Source organism: Orycteropus afer, unplaced genomic scaffold (genome assembly GCF_000298275.1).
Source record: "Orycteropus afer afer isolate SDZICR_OR568_19922 unplaced genomic scaffold, OryAfe1.0 scaffold00117, whole genome shotgun sequence".
Taxonomy (NCBI): Eukaryota; Metazoa; Chordata; class Mammalia; order Tubulidentata; family Orycteropodidae; genus Orycteropus; species Orycteropus afer.
Window position 1 is genome coordinate 3443985 of NW_006921704.1, and position 19477 is coordinate 3463461.

Sequence of the window (19477 nt, forward strand, 5' to 3'; positions counted from 1 at the left end):
AACTGTTATTTTTGCATCGTAGCTAACAGAGTTTTTTAGATCCTTCCTCCATCTGTTTAAAGTTAATGTAAAATAAAATATATACATCTTTTCTCAGTCTTATGTATGCTATGTCAGCAGGTTTTATATTCATCACAAGCTGTCTTCAAATATAATAAATGTCTCGGTAGGAGGGAGGTTCTGAAATACTAGAGAGGACATAAGCTAATTTCTTAGAGGCCTGTTTATTTTTGTTTCTTGTAGGTAATTCCTCATTCCCAATAAAAGAAGAATTCGTATTGTGAGGTTGTCTGTTTAATTAATAGAGATCTCCCCACTGCCCTGGCATTTTAGGATTTATTTTTCTATGTGTCATACAGAAGGCAGGATGACTTGAATTTGCTGCTGTCCTTTCTTGGTAGGACAGCCCACCAGGGTGCCAGGTTATGGTTAAGGCTTAGTGTGTAAGGATCCCTGATGGCTCTGTGGTTAAAGCACTCAGCTGCTAACCAGGAGGTCTGGTTCGAACCCCCCAGCTACTACACAGGAGAAAGATGTGGCATGCCGCTTCAGTAAAGATTACAGCCTTGGAAACACTATGGGGCAGTTCTACTCTGTCCTGTAGGATCACTGTGAGTTAGAATCCACTTGATGGCAGTGGGTAGGTAGTCAGTGTATAAATTATCTCCTCTATTGAGTGTTAGCATCTTCTACTAAAGGGAGAACAGTGAAAATGAAATATTTTCATTAGAAAATGGCTAATTAATCAAGTGAGGTTTGATGATCATCTAGTTTACTTGAATGTTACAGATGGGCCTTCTGTAGTAAAATTATTATTTTTCTTTTATATGATCGTTTTGCTTTTTATTCAGATGAGAAAAGTGAGTAAATAAAACATTAGCATTAATTTCTATAATTCTTTTAATGTAATATCAAAGGAAGTAACCATAAGTGAAAGTATTATAAATTGTTGAACAAGTATGTATATCATCAAAGTCCTCATCAATCTCCTGTTCCTCTCCTGAGGATATAAGACCTGAGTTATTTTTAACCTGCTGTGAATAAAGGAAGATTTGATTTACAGTCTCTTAAAATTCAAACACAATGCCCTCCATTCCTAACACATGTGGATGTCATATCTCTTTCAGATGATTTCAGTAGAAAGAGTGATTGAATATACAAACCTTGAAAAAGAAGCACCTTGGGAATACCAGAAACGCCCACCACCAGCATGGCCCCACCAAGGCACGATTGTCTTTGATAATGTTAACTTCACATACAGTTTAGATGGACCTCTTGTATTGAAGCACCTGACAGCAGTCGTAAAATCAAGAGAAAAGGTTTGTTTAAGCCATCTTGCCTCTTTAATATTTCAACTAAAGACGCTACATTTGCTTGTTGGCTTCCTCATGCATATAACAAAGGAACTTTCTGTTTTTCTATGGATGTAAAGTAGATCGATGATATTATAGGTAATTCTTGGAAACTGACTATGGAACATGGATATATATCAACATCTCTTTCCTTACTCTTGTCAGTTGCCTCATGGTGTGTCTTGATTTCCTAGGGCTGCTGTATCAAAAACAATACAAGTAGATGGCTTTAATGAATAGGAAGTTATTTTGGAGGCTAGAAATTCAAATCAGGGTATCAACTCTAGGCGAAGATCCTTCCTTTTCTGTAGCCCCTGGAATTCTTGGTTTGTAACTGGAACTTCACATGATCTGCTTTCCCAGTATGTGTCTCTCTCAGTGTTTTCCCTTTTTATAAGGCACCATTCAGAAAAGATTAGGTTTAGGACCCACCTTTCACCAGGATGATCTCATTAAAAAAAAGCCCTATTTTCAAACAGTGTCACGTTCATGGGTACAGAGATTTAGGACTTCAACATCTCTTTTCAAGATATAACTCAATTCATGACATCATGATTGGTGGTCCCTGGACCACACAGCTGCAGCTTAACTTGATGTAGTTATGCCTGAATCTTAGAAGTCAACCCTGACTCTTCCCTGGTCCTTGTCACCAACCCTCCAATATCTGTTGTTGTTGTTAGGTGTCATCAAGTTGGCTCTGACTCATAGCAACCCTATGTACAACAGAACGAAACACTGCCTGGTCCTGCACCAGCCTCACAGTCTTTGCCATACCTGAGCCCCATCTTTGCAGACACTATTCAAGGCCTTATCCTTTTTTTGCTAACCTTCCACTTTACCAAGAATGATATCCTTCTCCAGGGAATGATTCCTTCTGACAACATGGCCAAAGTAGGTGAGATGAAGTCTGGCCATTCTTGCTTCCAGGGAGCATTCTGGCTGTACTTCTTCTAGGACAGATTCGTTAGTTCTTCTGGTACTGCAAAGTGCTTTCAGTATTCTTTACCAACACCACAATTCAAAGACATCAACTCTTCATCAGTCTTTCTTATTCATCGTCCAGCTTTCACATGCATATGAAATGTACCTTAGTCTTCAAAGCCTAAGGCATTTGACTGCTAACCAGAAGGCTGGTGTTTGAAACCCACCAGCCACTCCTCAGAAGGAAGGTTGGGCAATCTACTTCCATAGTGATACTGCCTCGGAAACCCAGGGAGAGGTCTCTGTGAGTTGGATCCGACTCAACGGCAGTGAGTTTGAGGGTTTGAGTCTTCAAAGAGACACCTCTGCTTGTCACCACTTCTTTTGCAGCAGATTTGCCCAGTGCGATATGTTGTCTGATTACTTGACTGCTGCTTCCATTGGTGTTGATTGTGGAATCAAGTAATATGAAATCTTTAACAATGTCAATCTTTTCTTCATTTATCACGATGCTGCTTATTGGTCCAGTTGTGGGGATTTTCGTTTTCTTTATGTTGAGGTATAATCTATTCTGCAGACTATAGTCTTTAATCTTCATCAGTAAGTGCTTCAAGGCATCCTCACTTTTAGGAAGACAGGTTGTATCATCTGCATATCACAGGTTGTTAATCCTGATGCCACGTTCTTCATCTAGTCCAGCTTCTCAGATTATTTGTTCAGCATACAGATTGAACAAGTATGGTGAAAAGATACAGTCCTGACACACTCCCTTCCTGATCTTAAGCCATGCAATATCCCCTTGCTCTGTTCAAATGACAGCCTCCTGGTATATGTACAGGTTCCTCTTGAGCACCATTAAGTGTTCTGGAATTCCTATTCTTGTCACTGTTATCCGTAATTTGTTATGATCCATACAGGTGAATGTTTTTGCATAGTCAATAGAACACAAGTAAACATCTTTGTGGTGTTTTTTGCTTTCAGCCAAGATCCAGCTGACATCAGTAATGATAGCCCTCATTCCACATCCTCTTCTGAATCCACCTTGCATTTCTGGAAGCTCCCTATCAATATGTTGTTGCAGTCATTTTGAATGATCTTCAGAAAGGTATTACTATGTGTGATATTAATGATAAAACCAAAAAAACAAACTCACTGCAGTCAAGTGGGATCTGACTCATAGTGACCACTCCTTGGGTTTCTGAGATAGTATCACTACAGAAGTAGACTGCCCAATCTTCCTTCTGAGGATATTAATGATATTGCTCAATAATTTCCACATTCTCTTGGATCACCTTTCTGTGAAATGGGTACAAATATGTATCTTTTCCAGTCTGTTGGCTAGGTAGCTGTCTTCCACTACTTGTCTGTCAGTTTGTCATACTTTGGTGGCTTACTTATTGCTATGAGGCTGGAGACTATGCCACCCACGGTGGACAGGTTTCAGCGGAGCTTCCAGTACGTAGTTCCTGTCAATTCTTATTTCCAAACCCTTTCCCTTCCTCTTCATCATTGCCACAACTTCATTCAAGCCTTCCTCTTCTGTGGCCTTTTTCATAGTCTTATCCTCATACTTTGCTCTTTACCCCCTGCCCTTCTACCCCCAGACTATTTTTTTTTTCCTTCTGAAACACAAACTTGATCCTTGCTAGCATCTGACCAGTGAGAGCTGTCTTTTGGCACCATTGCAAGGTCCCTGGCCCACTTTAGCAGGTGTTGCATGCCTAGCTGTTAGCTGCTGGAAAGCCCAGGGCCCATGATGCAGTCAGGGATCAGGAACCAGAGACCCAAACTGGAGGCAGCAAAGTATTGAGACTTGCTAAAAGTCAGTTAAAGGACAACCAAGAGAGGCAGAGGAAGATGCACATGGAAGACAGCAAGAGGTTTATGAGCTTGTTCTGTAAATGTCTGAGTTGGCCAGCAATATTTCCTTACACTTGGCTGAGGCCCTTTGGCTGAGGCAGGCTCTTGAAGAGACCAAACCAGAAGAGATGAGAGGCTCTCTCAGAGGAGGAATCTCTTCTACTACCTCCTTTTCTAAACTTAGCTCACACCTGCACATGCACTCCTTCCACTCAGAGGGTTCCATGTTTTCCCAAAGCTTCATGTTCCCCCAGTTCCCAGCATGACATACATTGCCCCTCTCTGTGAGGTACCCTGCCATCCCTTAGTCTGGCTGTGAAAAATCTATTCTTTTCAGTCAGTCCAAATGTCTCCACCTCTCTAAAACCCTCTGTTCTTCCACACAGTCCTTTATATTCTTTTAAGATAGCATCTATGTCATCATGGTTTGTTGTTATGGGACTGTATCTCATACTACCTGAGGCTTCATAAGATCAGGGAGCATCTCATAGTTATTTCTGTTCCCTAGAAAATGGCCTGGTACGTGGCATACAGTGGGTGCTGAGTGACTATTTGATGTGAGAATGAGTAATATGCAGGTATGAACAAACTACTAACAAAAACACAAATACAAGACTTACCTCCAGTAAACAACCCATTACCTAGATGTAAGTGTTAAATACTTTAAGAGCTGCTCTTCTAAACTCTCATTCCACCATAGATCCATTTAGTGGACTATAGCAGTAATTTAATGAATGATACCCTTGTGACATGAAAGAATAAACGTACCATTTAACGCCCAAATGATACCCAGGGAGCAGCTTTAGTAAGTCATTTGGCAGAAGATAGACCCTAATTATTTCCATGGTTTCATTGTAGGTCAGGAAGAAGATGAAGACTGCTGTGTAGGGAAAATATTAACTGTAGTTCTTGATCAAAGTAGTCTTTCAAATCCTGTCCCTGATAGCACTGTAAGGGATTTTTTTCTTACTCACAGACAATGTGTTTACATTGTAAATATAATCCTGTTAATTTGCATGCATCTGAAATTTCCCATGGAACAATAAAATATGAATTACTTATGAAACGCTGTTGGAAACCTTGGAAAATGCAGCATATATCCTCAGATTTGGACTCTTCAGTCTTAAAAACCCCCAAATCATAGGATTATCTGAGATTCTCAAATGTTTGAATTATAATAATCACAATAACTTGAACTTTTGATTTGTTTCTGGACCCACTCACAGTATCACATATAGCTCCATTTATGTATTTACAAATTGTATTCAGGCAGCATCGTCATGAAGTAATTTCACTTTGCGTATGTATATCCAGGTTTCATCTTCCCTTCACCTGTCCCCAGCCCCTATTATTCCAGGACACCCTGTGGTGTAGGATTTGATTGAGAGCAGATAGAGGAATGTGCCAACACAGCAGAAATGTTGCTTTATTTCCTTTAAATAGTTTCCTCTCCTATCCAGATTCCTAAAAGTTACAATAAATAGGAGATGGAATAAATAGGCACTAACCAGGTTTTTAATTCATGGAAGAAATAGCAAGTAAAAATAAAGAACCAAAATGAGGTAAATACCACTCTGGGCTTCCCAGTTAGAGTCTAAACACTGGCTGCATTTTTCATTTAGATGATTTTGTGGTTGATTTGATCATTTTAGAAAGTACTGGGCCATTTTAAAGCATTTTCTAGCTCTAGAGGTAGATTGATTTTGGTTTGTTATTTTTTTCTTGCTCAGAGCTATTACTTGGATAATACATTTTTACAGGTGTGTACTAGACCTTGCTATAATGTGTAAAAATACTAGTTTCCTGCATTTTCTCTTTTTTACATAATATTTTCTTAGAAACCCCTCCCCTCACACCCACATTGTCTCACCTCCCCTGCCAGCTTTCTAAGTCCTCATAGCTCAGACTGTGGTTCTGGGACCGGCAGCATCAGCATTGCCTGGGAGCTGGTTAGAAATGCAGAATGTCAGGCTCACTCAACCCTTCTGGAACCGAATCACACTGAACAAGATCCCCAGATTTGTGTATACATTTAGGTTCTCTGAGCCATCTCTCTCACATAAGTGATTTCTGATGACTGATAACTGTGTGTTTTCCAAGAAACCTCCTCTGACAGTTTGCAGGTGGGTGAATGAATTACCCCAAACCCTCTGTGGCCATATATGAGTCTCTCGAAAGCCCTGTGCCACTTACACATTTTTTTACTTCCTTTTATACTGAGAATTGTGAATTTACATGACAGTTTATGTTTTCTATTATTCTGAGTTGACTCATTTATTTGCACCTTTTTAGTAGAGGCTCTTTTATCCCAGACAGTTTCCATCCCACTTTCCATTCTTCCCCACCTGTGAGTCTGTGTCGCCACGCACCCTCCTGTGGGCATTAAAAGAGTTTATCCCAAGCTCAGCCCCACCTGGGCCTGGAATCCGCCAAGCACAGCAGTGTATCTGAGGCCCTTTCACCATCTGATGGGGTCAAAAATTAGTCTTGCTGCCCTAAGCAGGGCATCTGGTCTGTCTGACCTATCCCCAGTTACCGTGTAACCCATTTAGCTTCAGGATTCTCTCCCAGCCCCAGCTGTGTGCCTAGTTCATGCTGCCAGCAGCTATAGCCCACCTGACTACAGGTATCCTCTTTGTTCAGAGCTGTCTGCTTTCTTGCCCACCCAGCGTATTATACTTACCTGCATCCCACAGCATTCTTTAAATGTCTGCCAATAGGCTCTGCATAATAGGCCAGTTCCTTTCCTCTCTTTTCTCCCTTCTAGCTGGACAGAGGGAATGAGGTGCCAGGCCATCAAAATGGTTTTTGCCAGTCCGTTGTCACTGCTGTCACCACATAGAGAGGCATTCAGCAGAGTGGGCAAGGGGCAGGAAGACCTGGGTTTGGGTCCCCTTCTGCCACTAATGGGCTCTGCTAACCTCTGTTTTCTGTCTTGTAAAATGGAAATAATAAGACCTAACCTCTAGAGTTGCATAAATTAAACAAGATTAAGATACGGAAGAAGCACCCAGCACAGAGACTGGCACAAAGTCAATGCTTGATAAAAGATTGGTGTCATTATCATAGGATGTAAAATGAATTTAAACATTTACACTGAACAAATTGTTGCCTGCCCCATGAAAAGTAGGAACTGGTCATTTGCAATTGTATTTATGGCTATAGGACTCATCAGCCATGTCTGTCTTCTCTGTCCAGCTCAGCTTATCCTGAACAGTGTGGTGACAGATTTTCTACAAATTTATCAGATGTGACTTAAATTCGTCCACTCTCTATGGAATGCCTGTTTTGCACACAACACCATGGATAACACACAGCTGAATCCAATTACGGTCACACTGTAATAGAAGAAACAAGGCAGTACATAAATGGCTATTATATAAGACAGAATGAGGTCAGTAAGAGAGTTACAAAGTCTTATCAATGTTTAGGAAGAAGTGGTATGACATCTTCTAGAGGTGAAAGAGGTCCACTTGAGAGGACAGGTGGAGAATTTTCAAGGACCTGTGGTTAGGATTTCAGCAGGTGGGAATGCATGTGAAAGGCATTCCAGGACCAAGGTAAGCAAAGGCAGGATTCCATATTCAAGGAACTTGTGACTCAATGTAAATGAAGAGTAAGAGACACTTCAAGGGTGTCCTGGGTGTATTAGTGTCATCAGGCTGCTGTAACAAAGTACTACTGACTTGGTGGATTAACACTCCAGAACTTCATTCTCTCATAGGTGTAGAGGCCCACAGTCTGAAGTCAATCTGTCAGCAGGGCTATACTCCCTTGGAAGACTCATGGGGAGAGTCCTTTCTTGTCTTTTCCAGCTTCTGGTGTCTCCATGCGTTCCTTGGCTTGTGGCTGCATCACTCCAATCTCTGCCTCTGTGTCCACATCACTTTCCCCTCTTCTCTCTGTGTCTCTCTTCTGTTTCTGCTAAAGGCACATTTGACATTGGATTTAGGGTCTATCTGGATAATCCAGCATGATCTCATCTCAGCATCCTTAATTTAAGGAGAGAAAAAGACCATTTTCCCACAGGTCCCAGGAGTTAAAATACATTATTTTGGAGAAGGCGACCATTCAGTCCACTATGCTGGAAAATAAACTACCAAGTATATAACACACTTAACCCTCAAAACAACCTAATAGTACCAAGGAAGCAGACTTACTGAGGTTAATGATGGAAAACTTTATTGCAACAGTTTTGTGGACAAGGTTTCCCAGTGTGGCGTGACAAGTACAAAGCTGTTCTTCGGCAGATTAATCTGAGAGGTGAGTCCACGTGGAATACAATAGGAAGACATGGGAAGAGGGAGCCAGTAGGAATTGTAGACTCTTAGCAAGTTATCATGGGAAAGGATTCTTCCGTATGGAATCAAGCTAATGCTGATGAAAACAAAGTTCTAACACTCAGATGTGCAAATGTGCAGGAGAATGGGTGGGAATATAAACTGTTATCATATTTCTGGAGGGTAGTTGAGCAGTACAGTCATATGTTACGTAAAGTACAGTTCAGGCAATGTCTGACCATGTATACATTCGTGGTGCCAACATAAAGCTTATTACATTAGAAATTCAAGATATGTACAGTGGTTCATAATAACAAGTGAATGCTGGTTTGCAACACACACCAAAACATTATTACTACTGTATTGTTGTGTTAAAGATACCTTAGTATATTAGAAATGTTTCTTTAATGTTTTTGTGTATAGAAAGGTATATTATATACTGTATACCAAAAAAAAAACACAAAAACATTTGACTACCTGACATTGGATAAGAACCATATCTAACTATTCCTATTTATGTACAAATTCAACTTAAAGAGTACTTTAGGAATGGAACTTGTTTGTAATCCAGAAACTGCCTGTATATAATATAGTGTTCACATAAAGTCCAAATCACATAATGTCCTATTTCACAGAATGTATTGTGGGTGTTGAGCTATGCATGACTGTACTTAAAAGCCCCCTTTTGAAAATGTTCATATCTGTTTCTCAGCAGTTCCACATCTAAGAATTTATTGTAAGGAGATAATTAAGGTTATATGCATAGATTTAGCTTCAAGGATATTTAACAGTGTTATTTATAATAGCAAACTATCTGAGATAGCCTGAATACCCACATATAGGAGATTTGATAATCATCGTCTGTACTGTTGTGTCATGTGACCATTAAAAAATAAATATTTTATGTAATATTGAGTGAAAACAGATTACAACAATGTATTCATATTAATCCCATTTAGTTTAAGTATGAGTTTGTATCTTTAGGAATGCATGTTTGTATACAGATGCATACAAATGTGTGCACACACACAAGTCCAGGAAGGAAATGCAACATGTTAAGAGTGGTTCTATCAGAATAACAGGGTTGTGGCTATTTTCAAATTCATCTGCACTTCTTCTAATTAGGGAAAAGGTTTCTTTGGGTTGCTTGTTTTTGAAAAAGATAGTGCAGCCTTTTCCTCAGGTGATGTCTATGGGAATTAAAATGAAGGGGTTGAGTCAAGAAATAATGCAGAAGTAGAACCTTTGGGACTTGGTGCCAGGCTGGAGTTGGAGAAGGCTCAAATAAGGTGAAAGTTTGAGCTTTCTGAGTTATGAGATTAAAATTGGAAAGTCAAAAGCAACAGCTATTGTGGGTGGGCCATTGAGTTTTGATCAAGGTACAAATGTCAAACATATTGGCATCGTTGTTAGTGTGTGAAGATGGAGGGACAGTGCCAAAGCAACTAAAATAACAGTGTCTCTTTGGTATTATGTATGTAAAATTTCTGACTTGGTGATTCTCTCCACAGGCAATTAGTAAAACCCAGGTGACCTGTGAAAGACTTTCACTTCACAGAGCTATTGACTTTGAGTCAGGGCTTCAAACCAGTTTTTGGTTCAAGCCCCCTGCTGAGAATTTGCATTTCCATCCCATATATAGATCCTCAGGTGATTCTTATGCATCACTAAGGTCTTGTTAAAATGTATGTCTCTGATACACTATATCTAAGGTAGAAGCTCTGGTGCTGTAATGCCTAAGCCATTTGACTGCTAACCAGAAGCCTAGCAGTTCAAACCCACCAGCCACTCCTCAGAAGGAAGATTGGGCAATCTACTTCCATAGAGATACTGCTTCAAAAACCCAAAAAGTTGTCACTATGAGTCAGAATCAGCTTGATGGCAGTGAGGTGTTTTTTTTTTTTTTTTTTAATAATATCTGAGGTGGAAATACAAATTCCCAGCAAAGGGCTGAATCAGAATAAACTGGTTTGAGGCCCTGCTTTCAACAGCAGAAAGAAATAGCAAGAGCCAGGTTTTCTTTGAGTTGGTTTTTCTTATTCTTCTCTCCTGAAGTCAGAGCTTATAGTCTTATGGTCTTAGGCAGCCCTTGGTGTCCCCTGTCTTTAAGGGGCACACTCCAACCATCAAGCAGTCATCTACAAATATTCCAGTTTGCACAGATGGGTCACTTTACTGTAGAGCCAACAGCATGAAATCATCTGCATATTTCCATAAACATAGTATTTGCCTGCGTCTAGGTATGTGATTGAAGAGCTCTGGTAATGTAGTGATTAAGGCAGTCGGAAGTTAACCAAAAGGTTGGTGGTTTGACCCCACTAACTGCTCCACAGAAGAAAAGATGAGGTGGTCTGCTTCCATAAAGATTTACAGCCTTGGAAACCCAGTGGGAGACACTATGAGTCATAATTGACTTGATAGCAATGAATTTGGTTTTGGTAGAGGTGTGTGTCTATTTACATATGAGAACACTTAGAAATACCCCGAAACACATGTGAGTCGTGTGTGTGTATATCTCTTTGTGTGCGCATGCTAGGACCTACCTCTATGCAGAAAATGACCTATCTGTAAAAAATAGGCTAATTCTTGCCATAAGGTGGTGGTGGTGTTATGTGCCGTTGAGTCAGCCCCGACTCATAGTGATCCCTCCTTGGGTTTCCGAGGCAGTACAGAAGTAGATTGCCCAACCTTCCATCCGAGGAGTCCTGGTGGGTTTGAACCGCCAGCCTTCTGATTAGCAGTCAAGTGCCTTAGGCACTATGCTACCAGAGCTCCTTGCCATAAGGTAGTAAGATAATAAAAGTAGTTAAAGCTACTTTTCTTAAATCTAGTCTGTATAAGTATGAAGATAAATTCTGTTTTTGAGATTCTAGTATTGATTATATAGGTTTATTTTTTAAAATGTGGAGATATTCAAGTGAGATAATGTGTAAGTTCCTAGCATATTATCAGTACTCAGTAAAGTTTAGTTCCTCTCTGTTTAAAGCAGTGAGTTTGTAAAATATACTGGCTTTATTTTATGTATGATTGAAGGTGTACCTTGCGCCTTTCATTGATTCCAGATTTCTAAATGAAGATAATGTAGTCTGTTGGGCGGCTGCCATCTGTGAATTTACAATTAGGGCAAGCTTGCTGGTAACATGGACAGTTTCTGCATACAAGTTTAAATGCACACATATAAAAGCTAGTTTTTACAATACCATTTTATTCCTAACCAACATTTTATCTGTATTATATTGATTCCTTGATCTTATTGTCAGTTTACTTAATTCCTCTCTAATTTTGTTTTAATAAGGGGCATGATACTTGATAGGTATCTTTCCCAGGGGGCAATTGTGAGTATTAATTGGTTTGTAAAATGCCTTTTGAACTGCCCAGATGAAAGGCTCCATATAAATAGTAAATGTTATTGTTGTTGTTTGTCTCATAATGTGTGTTTTGGCTACTGGTTACTGTCTTTTAAGGCACTGAGAGGTGCATTTAAAAAATTTAAGATGTTCCTTTTCAAGACAGAACATAGCCAGGTATTTAATATCAGGAAGTGATTGAGTTTCTGTACCACAGAATAATTCAACTTCAATGATAGCACTCTGGAAAAATGAATACTTGTATATATATAGCACCTCTGATTTGAAATTATCAAATGCTCAGAGTTCATAATGCCCTGAACCTAGGAATAAGGCTATTTTTTTTTTTTTTTTTTTTTCCTCTTTTCACTCCTGTGTGTCCTGCATTTCCTCCATGTGAATATTGCCCCTCTGGTGTCTTGTGGTCAATTGTTCCAAGGGATGCATTTCCATAGAGTATGTGGGTGCATCACCCTGGGTTGAGTGGTCTCCATGTACATCTTGTTTACTGTTGGGCTGAGAGCCAGCCCCTGGTAGTGAGCTTTATTCCAGGCTCAGAATGTATTTCAGGGCCATAGTATCAGGAGTATCACCCGATTCCATCTGACCAGTAATTCTGGTTATTATTGAGTTTTTGGATTTTGTTCCACGTTTTTCTTCCCACTCTCTCCAGAACCTCCAGGTTTGATCCTTTCCTGAGTGATTGGCATTGATAGCCAGGCACCATCTAGTTCTTCTGGTCTGGAGGGCCATCGTGTCCTATGGCTGATTGCTTCCAAATGCCCTTGTTTTGTTTTGTTTTTTGTTTTTTTTGCACTCTTCTTCGTTTCTGACTATTGGAGACCATTAGCTGCATCTTAGATGGCCACCTGAAAGCTTTTAAGACCCCAGTCACTACTCACCAATGTAGGACAAGGAAAAAGACTTTTGTGTATTTTGATATGCTGATTGAGTCTGGTGTCCCCCGGTACTATGGTCTTGAGTCAGTAGATCCATTGGATCTCTCCTCTACAATGCCTGGCTATCAATGAGGCATTATTCTATGTCTGTCTTCTGTTGTTTCTGTGAGGGTTGTGGGTATTTTGTATCACTGGTAAGAATAAGGCTAATTTAAAGACTAACTTTTCACGGGTCGCTGCCAGTACACTGATTCTGTTCTTTTTAACTCTTTAAACCGGTGGTTCTCAACCAAAGGCAGTTTTGCTCCTCAGGGGACATATGGCAATGTCAGCAGACATTTTTAATTGTTAGAATGGAAGATGCTACTTTGTTCTAGTGAGTGGAAGCCAAGGATGCTGCTTAACAATGCAGAGGACAGCCCCTCAACACACAGAAATTATCCACTATAAAATGTCATCAGTCCTGAGTTGAGAAACTCTTATAAAATATGCTTGGTATAAAATTTCCTTAATTCCTCTTTAAAAACCAAGGTTTTCTTTTGGGTTTGTTGCTTGATGTTATTTTTTAATCCATCTTGCCGGATCTCTTTATAGGTTGGAATTGTGGGAAGAACAGGAGCTGGGAAAAGTTCCCTCATTTCAGCCCTTTTTAGACTGTCAGAACCTGAAGGCAAAATTTGGATTGATAAGATCTTGACAACTGAAATTGGACTTCATGATTTAAGGAAGAAAATGTCAATCATACCTCAGGTATGCAAGTCATAGTGTTCTCACGTGTTGTTTGTATAAGGGCACCAAGTTTAATTGCTTTTTAATTTTATTCCTTTTTTTTTTAAATTTGATAAAAGAGTTGATTCCTTTCCTCTAAAAAACATATTTTCAACAGTAGGTATTTTCAACAGGGATTTTTATCAGATACCAGTTTTTATTTGTTCATTTGTTCTTGGGGTATGTATGTATGTATGAAAGATTTAATAATAACTTACCCAGATAGATTTCTGGACTCCAGCTTCCACAGGTGCCACGGTTTTTATCCACTGATAGCCACTTAATTCTGAACACAGAATGAGAAAACCGTTTGTATAGCATGTGAGAGGTTTCTATGGGGAAACATGGATCTTAGTGACTTCATTATGGAATTTTGCTTTAGGAAATCAAGCTGCCTTTTCAAAGGTGATTAACTCCATGAACAGTCTTTGTGAAACCATGGGGCTGTGAGAATTAACAGAGTTTACTGCTACTTTGGGGAGACTGTTAGAATCTAAACCAAAAAACCAAACCCATTGCCATTGAGTTGATTCAGACTCATAGTGACCCTATGGGACAGTTACTCTGTCCCATAGGGTTTCCAAGGCTGTATCTGTGTGGAAACTGACTGTCACATCTTTCTCCTGTGGAGCAGCTTGTAGATTCAAACCCAGGGCCATTAGATTACAAGCCAAGCGCTTAACCACTGTGCTACCAGGCCTTTTTTGTTAGAATCTAGCCATTAGTAAATGACTTTAACCAGAGAGGCTGTATAGAATAGTAGGTAAGAGCAAGAGACAAAGAATCCTTCACTACACCTCCATTGTCTTACTCTTACAAGACAGGTAATGGTGCCAACTCCTGGAGCTGCTGGGAGAACTAACTATGCTCGTGCATGTAGAATGCAGCATGCAGACCCAGTAAGTGGTTACTGTGATTGGGAAGGATTGAATCAGTCAGCTCATCCTGGGCTCAGATTTTTTTCCCCCATTCTTCTTCTTAATAGAAGTGTAGCCTGAGACAAGGGAGTGTTCTCGTAATAGAAGCACCTGTCATTCAGTGAAGTGCAGCCATTCAACATAAATATAGAAAATATGTATTAGGCATTTACAGTGCTCCAGGCAGATAGCCATGAGCAAGATGGGCCCCTACTCTTACTGGGCTGTAGCTTGTAGACTCAAAGCCTCAGTAGCCACAAGACAGGAACTGACAGGGCCTCTAATTTTCCATCTTGCTGTCTGCTCTGACACTTAACACAAAGTCACCTCCATATTGGCTGCTGCTGCTGCTGCTGCTTTTTTTTTTTTTTTTTTTCTTTTTTTTAATTTTGGGCTATCTTACATTCTACAGTTATCTGCCCATCAAGGGAGCCAAGGAACATACACATGTATACACACAATAAACATATACACAGAATATACACAGAATACTTACACATATACACACTTGACGTGAGAAACATGGCAAGGAGATAAGACAGAGAGCCAGGCAAGTGTGCCTTCTGAGAATGTGGACATGAGGAGCTCTTAACCAAAAACCAACCAAACTCACTGCCATTGAGTCGGCCCCAACTCATAGCAACCCTTCCTCGGGTTTCCAAGGCAGTATCACTACAGAAGTAGATTGCCCCATCTTCCTTTTGAGGAACGGCTGGCAGATTTGCACTGCTAGCCTTCTGCTTAGCAGTCAGATGCCTTAGGCACTATGCTATCAGAGCTCCAGAAGCCTATAGAACATGACAACCAAATAGAAGGAGAAGGTAATTTTTATGTCCAAGGACAGTTATTGCTACCTACCATTAACTTCTAAAGTAATTCAAATTACTCTAAGTAATTTTGAAACCAAGATACCCTTTTCAGGAAAAATAGGAAGAGTTTTCAACACACGCAATCCCTGTATTAAAGATTCACTCTGGCTATTGAGAGTATAAGGAGCTCTGCTAGCGTAGTGCCTAAGGCACTTGAGTGCTAACCAGAAGGCTGGTGGTTCACACCCACCAGCTACTCCTCAGAAGAAAGGTTGGGCAATGTACTTCAGTAGTGATACCGCCTCAGAAACCCAAGGAGGAGTCACTGTGAGTCGGGTCCCACTTGACGGTACATAACAACAACAACAACAAAATGAAAGTATGACTTAGTGGTTATAGTAGAAATAAGAGTTTCAGTTCCTGTGTTGTATGTACTTTAGTCCTACTCATCTCTGAAATGGGCCTGATGAGATTTCCTTAGCAGAGATAATGGGTGTGTCTGTAAAATGCTTTCATATTCTTGGATGAAAGGATCTAGAAACATGCCCTGCATTACTTTTAATTCTTCTTAATAAGAAATGTTTGTACGCTTGTATACATGAAAGAACACTAAATAAAGAAATAATGTTAGATGATTCTTGGCTCTGCTAGTAATGTTTTGGAAGCACATCTGAGCAAAGACTAAATATACCTTGACATCACCAGCTTTGGGTTTTGTTCCCTAAGTTTCCACCCAATTGTGAGCATGCTCCACGTATATACTGCAGAGAAGGTGCTTACAAAACAGTGCTAAGCTTTGTATCCATGTAGATAATGATCACCAACCACTGTAAACACAGAACCTTTATTTTTTCACTTTATAGGCCTGTTTCCAAGGTGCAATGTTGTTTAATAATAAAAATATACTCTGAAGAGAGTGTGCAACACATAAAGGGCCCCAGGAAGTTGTTCTGAAGGTAGCACAGGATAGAATTTTTAAAGCATAGACTCTGAGAGTCAATACAACCCAAATTTATACACCCATTCCTCACTGAACAGTGTGGTTAAGTTCCAAAGACCAGGTCATTATGCAAAAATCAGTGTTCTGTGAATATGAAGTATGACCACGTCAGATCACAAAATGGCTGATGATTGCATCATTATGTAACTATCAATTTACATCATTACATAACTTCCAAAACACTGAGAATCATGGCCCAGTCAAGTTGACACATAGCCTTAACCATTACAGCCAGTGTGTTACTCTTGCCTTGTACCTTTGCATTTATTATAGCCAGATGTATGTTGTTAGTGTGCAAAATAAGTCAGGGTAGATTTTATTATTATTATTATTATTATTGTCATAAATGTAAAGTATTGGAAGTGAGGAGTTAGTGTATTACGGTTCTGCATATACAAGTATGTGGCCTTCAGAAGGTCACTTAGCATACCAGCTTCAGGTTCCTTGTCTTTAAATCAGGATTAGTAGTATGTCACATATCATACGTCACAGATTTGTTGTGAAGGTTTAATTGAATGAGAAAATACTTGTGGCCAGTACCTGATGCATCAGAATAATAAATAGTACCTATTATTATCATTAGGTAATATTATTATCACTGACATTTTTTCTCATCACTTACCACATTCCTTCCGATTATTATCATTAGGTACTATTTATTATTCCTAAGAATCAAGCATTGGCCACAAGTATTTTCTTATCCAATTAAATCTTCACAGCAAGTCTATGAGGTAGTACCTATTATTATTATTGGCAGCTCTGGTGGCATAGTGCCTAAAGCATTTGACTGCTAACCAGAAGGCTGGTAGTTCAAACTCACCAGCCATTCCTCGGAAGGAAGGTTGCGCAATCTACTTCCGTAGTGATACTGCCTCAGAAACCTAAGGAGGGGTCGCTTTGAGTCGAATTCGACTCAGTGGCAGTGAGTTTGGTTTTGCTTTGGAGGGAAAAGCCTGATGGAGAAATCTGATGTCCACAGGAGCAAGAGGTGAACATATCACTTTCCCTTTTGTTTTCTGGCTCCCTTCTGCCAGCTCTTAGCAGCTTTCTCTACCACTGCTCTGTGCCCTCCCAATACTTTGCAATACCCTATGAAGGCCACTGACATTTTTTTCTCATCCTTCACCACATTCCTTGCTATTTTCTACCTCTCCTTGATGGAAAGGGGCTATGTCTCTAATTTCTATTGCTCTAGTGCTCAGTGCAATCCCTGACAAGTCACACAGTATTCATAATAATTCTTAACATTTGTGGAATCCTTAACATGTTTTAGCCACTTCCCCTACCGTCTTTCATTTCATCCTCAAAACAATTCTGTTGTCCTCATTTGACGAATTTAAAAGCAGAGGCACAGAGAGCTAAACCCACAGAATTAGTAAGCAGCAGGACCAGGACTCAAATTAGATTTAGGGAGGTACCCAACTCCTGATTCTGAGTGTCTGTTATCTTCCCCTGGGACTTTAAAACTATACTGACTGTAATTCACAGTAAGAACTCTGTTTTACATCAGACACACAAAAGGAAATGACATTTCACAAAACAATACTGTTCTTACTCTGTGCTCTATGCCCTGATATTTTCTACTTCATTCTATTATAATTTAGATAAAAGAAAAAAATGATAGTCACAACTGACAAAATTGATTTCATGATCCATTGGTTGCACCTGCAGTTTGAAAAGCACTGTACTTCACTGTCCTCCTCGGTTTAGTTGGGCCCCTCTCGCATGTTAGCATTCATGCAGAAAGGCTCACTTAGGTTACTGATTCTCACAACAGCCCTGTAAGGTAGTATTATCCCCATTTTCCAATATGGAAACCAAGGCTCGAGGAGGTTAATAACTTAACTGAGTCAAGCACCTTTGTAGTCTAATCGCAACTCAGGATGGTCTCACTCTTTCTCTCACTTTCTCTGTGTGTGTATGTATGTGTGTGTGTGTGAACCCCCCATAAATTCTTGTTGAACTGAACCATGTCCCATCAGCTATTTTACCCACTGTTTTACTATCCAACCACTCAGAAAGGATTATCCAAAAATATAACAATGCAAATAAATATAGAGTAAAGTTGAAAGATTTCCTTAGTGCTGTGTCCCTCGTTTGGACAATTGAATGGTTCTTGTTTGGTTTTGTTTTTAATTTTTATTGTGTTTTGGGTGAAAGTATATGGAGCAAATTAATTTTCCATACAGCAGTTCACATACACTTTGTCTCATGACTATAATTTCTCACAATGCAATAGCTGTCTTCCCACTTCCTTCACATAGTTAACTCTGCCCTGTGTCCTTCCCTCCATGCACACCTGCCCCCCAGCAGTCTCCCTGTGCATACACAGCCCTTCTATTCTCCCATGACTGATCTCTCCAAGGAGTGTATGTACCTAATGTAAATGTTCAGCTGATATGTCTGTCTTTTGTTTGTCTGGAAGCCACAGGAGTGGGTTCAATTCCAAACCTAAAGGGCAGCTAGGGGCCATGGTCTCAGGGGTTTTCACCAGGCTCTATCAGACCAGCCAACCTGGTCCCTTTTTTTTCCTTTTTTTTTTAATGATTTTGAGTTTTGTTCTACATTGTTCTCACACTCTATCTAGGATCTCCTACATAGATCCCCCACCAAGTGGTTGACAGTGGTAGCTGGGGACCATGTAGTTCTTCTGGTCTCATAGTCGTATAGGCTGAGGATCACATGGTGTACCAGTCCCTTGGACTAATTGTTTCCATGCGTCTTTGGTTTTCTTCGTTCTTTTTGCTCTGGATGAGGAGAGACCCATCATTGCATCTAGATGGGCACTTGCAGACTTTTAAGATCCCAGTCACTACTCTCCAAAGGAGGATGTGGAACAATGTTTTTGTGTAGTATGTTATGCCAGTTGATCTTGATGTGCCCTGGGCCCGTGGTCCTGAGTCCACAGGTCCAACTACTCTCTCCCTCCGGGTAGCTGGCTGTGGCCAAGAAGTGACTACAACCTTGTCCCTTGTCAGCTCTACTATACACCTGGATATTCTTACAATCCATACAGATATACTTGTAGAAACATTGTCTGGCAAACCTGTACATTGTAATGGGCACAATCCCCACTGCGTAGACATACCTAATCATTCAGCCTGTCCACCCATCTGTCCGCCCATGTATAAATGTTTGCCTTCACTGACAACACAGTACTGTACATGCAAAAGGGTTCATCTTCATTGTCTGTACCTCCCATGCACCTCTTTATGTCTTCCTCTTCTCAGTACCACAGTGTTGATCACTCACATTTGGTATATTGTCCTCCCCTTCACCCAAATCTGTACTTGTCTCTGCCTTTCTAGCAATGTTCCCTCCCCT

General features: G+C 40.1%; 1 protein-coding gene across 1 annotated transcript in view; it reads left to right on the plus strand.

Annotated features, from left to right (window-relative positions):
• ABCC4 (ATP binding cassette subfamily C member 4) overlaps positions 1–19477 on the plus strand; it is a 441806-nt gene that overhangs the window by 368371 nt on the left and 53958 nt on the right. The window contains exons 24-25 of the mRNA XM_007944012.1: positions 1128–1319; positions 13254–13409. Of these exons, the coding sequence (XP_007942203.1) occupies positions 1128–1319; positions 13254–13409 (348 nt within the window). The remainder of the gene's footprint in view (positions 1–1127; positions 1320–13253; positions 13410–19477) is intronic.